The following is a 2,995-nucleotide window of genomic DNA, read 5'->3' as shown; positions in this document are numbered from 1 at the left end:
GATTTTAATTAATAAAAAATATTTAGACTTTGTTTATTTATGTAAGTATATAATTATTTAACTTTTTTCAGGTAAAAAAAACTAGAACATTTTATGATGAAAAAGCAAAGTAAAATTGATGCACTTTTTAAGAGAAAAGTTACTGATGATGTTGGAGTTCAAATAAGTCAATCCTCTAATCTTGTTTCACAAGAAGTTCAAGTAAGTGAGCTCTCTAATCTTACTCAAAATACACATCAACATGAAGTCAAAATTCCAAGATTAGAAAGAGATGTAACATCTCTTTACTAGAAAGAGATCCAGAAAAACGACGTCTAATTTGGCAGTATAATGTCAATGAATGTGATAAGATTCGTAGAGTATACATAATAGTTGGGCCATACCAACCAACAAATATTAGCTATCCAGGTTCTGGTAATAACAATCACAGTCGATATTTTCAATCTTCTTCTTGGTTTAAGAAATTTTCAAGTTGGTTAGAATATTTACCAGAAAAAGATGCTGCTTATTGTTTGCCTTGCTACTTGTTTGGTAAACATTATGGTGCTCGCAATGATGAAAAAATGCATTTTCAGAGTTAAGATTTAGTATTTGGAAGAAAGTAAACAATGGAGTGAATTGTGCATTTGTATGTCATGAGGGTTCTATTCCTAATTCTCCCCATAATTTATGTGTAAAATCTTGTGATGATTTAATGGCTCAATCTAAGCATATAGACAAAGTTCTTGATAGGCATAGTGATGAAACTATTGCAAATAACCGCTTAAAGTTGAAGATATCTATTGATGCTATTCGATGGCTTGCATTTCAAGTATGTGCATTTAGAGGCGATGATGAAAGTCCTGGATCTTTGAATAGGGGAAATTTTATTGTGTTAATTAAGCTTTTAGCTTCCTATAATCAAAATGTTAATAATGGTGTCCTTGAAAATGCTCAATATATATCTCCCGGTGTTCAAAAAGATATATGACATATCTTTGCTAGAAAAGTGCGTGCAACAATTTGGAAGAAATTGGTGATTCTAAATTTTGTATAATTATTGATGAAGCAAAAGATGAGTCAAAGCGAGAACAAATGTCTGTGGTTTTGAGATTTGTAGACAAGTACGGTTGTGTTCAAGAAAGATTTTTTGATCTTATACATATTTTTGATACGTATTCTTTGACATTGAAAACATAAATTTCATCAGTTCTTTCTCATCATAATCTTGATGTTCAAAATCTTAGGGGACAAGGGTATGATGGAGCTAGTAATATGTGTGGTGAATGGAATGGATTGCAAGCTCTATTTTTGAAAGATTGTCCTTTTGCTTATTACATTCATTGTCTTACTCATCGATTACAATTAGCACTTGTTTCTGCAGTCAAAGAAATTTGCTATATTCATTAATTCTTTTCAAAACTTACACTAATTGTGAATGTTGTGACTGTTTCTCCTAAACGTCATGATCAGTTAAGGGTTGCTCAAGAAAATAATGTTACAAACTTAATTACCAATGATCAAATTGTGACAGGTAGTGGACTTAATCAAATTGGTACTTTGCAAAGAGCTGGAGATACTAGATGGGGGTCTCATTTGAATTCTGTGCGTAGCTTGTTATGCATGTTTGATGCTACTTGTGAAGTTCTTGAAAAAAGCACGGAAGAAGGTAATTTCTCCACTCGTGGTGATGCTAGTGCTGCTTATGATGCTATCACATCCTTTGAATTTGTTTTTGTTTTGCATTTGATGAGAAATATTTTGAAAGTTAGTCATGATCTTTGTCAAGCTTTGCAACGAAAAAATCAAGATATATTGAACGCTTTAACTCTGATTTCTACTACCAAGACTTTAATCCAAAGAATGAGAGAATCAAGTTGGGAGGCTTTCATAAAAGAAGTTATATTATTTTGTGAGAAACATGAAGTTGAAGTTCCTGATATGAATGCATTGCATATTCCTAGAAGAGGTCGAACTCGCAAAATGGTTGACCAAATTTCAGTGGAGCATCATTACCGTGTTAATTTATTTCTGGCTATAATTGATACACAATTGCAAGAGCTTAATGGAAGATTCAATGATAATATGGTAGAATTACTTACTTTAAGTTCAACTTTAAATCCTAGAGATAATTATAAGTTCTTTAGTGTCAACAAAGTATGTGAACTAGTAGAACGGTTTTATCCAGGTGACTTCAATGACCAAGAAAAATTTCACATTAGAATGCAAGCTCAACATTATAAACTTGATGTTCCTAATCATGTTGAGTTAACTAATTTGTGCACAATTTCGGAGTTATGTCAAGGATTAACGAAGACAGAAAAGTCTTTAACATATCCTTTGATTGATCGTTTGATTCGCTTGGTATTAACTCTCTCTGTTTCAACTGCTACAACTGAGAGATCTTTTCACCTATGAATATTGTGAAGAATAGACTCAGAAATAAAATAGAAGATTAATTTCTTACTAATTTTCTTTTGATTTACATTGAAAAGAAGATTGCTGAAAGATTTGACACAATTCATTATTGATGAATTTTATGATATGAAGAATCGACGTGTACCACTTCGTTAGTAAAAAGTACACATATTTTTTTGTACTTTAAATATATATTCTCTATCAGTATATTTTTGTAATGCATCTTACATTATAATTTATTTGCATATTTTTTTAATTTTATATGTTATTGGCCCCCATGATAACATTTCTGGATCTGTCCCTGGAGACGACAATAACAAAAGAGGCAACGTCCACAGAAGGTTTGTCTTCTACAATTCTTTTCATCTTTTATTATTTCTCTGTAAATTAACAAATTATTATTTTATTTCTTTTGAGTTACTTAAACAATTACAAAATACTGTTTTTTATTGGCAGTTGAGAAAGAGGAAGGGAGCATGAAAAGAAAAAGAAAAGGAAAACTGGGAAAAGAGAAAGGGAATAATAGTTACAACCACTAGGCTGTTAAACTTGTTAATAATATTATTTTTTAATAAATACTTGTAGTATATAATAGTAT

The 2,995-nt window shown here is 30.9% G+C and overlaps 1 protein-coding gene across 1 annotated transcript; it reads left to right on the top strand.

The window, feature by feature from the left end:
• LOC107641017 lies at positions 695–2,397 on the top strand. Its single transcript, XM_016344526.1, has 2 exons — positions 695–811; positions 1,453–2,397. Exons 1-2 carry the CDS (start codon positions 695–697, stop codon positions 2,395–2,397), a joined length of 1,062 nt encoding a protein of 353 aa, XP_016200012.1.

This window comes from Arachis ipaensis, chromosome B05, assembly GCF_000816755.2.
Source record: "Arachis ipaensis cultivar K30076 chromosome B05, Araip1.1, whole genome shotgun sequence".
Lineage (NCBI taxonomy): Eukaryota > Viridiplantae > Streptophyta > Magnoliopsida > Fabales > Fabaceae > Arachis > Arachis ipaensis.
Note: the sequence above shows the minus strand (reverse complement) of the source record. Positions and strands in the feature narration are given on the sequence as shown.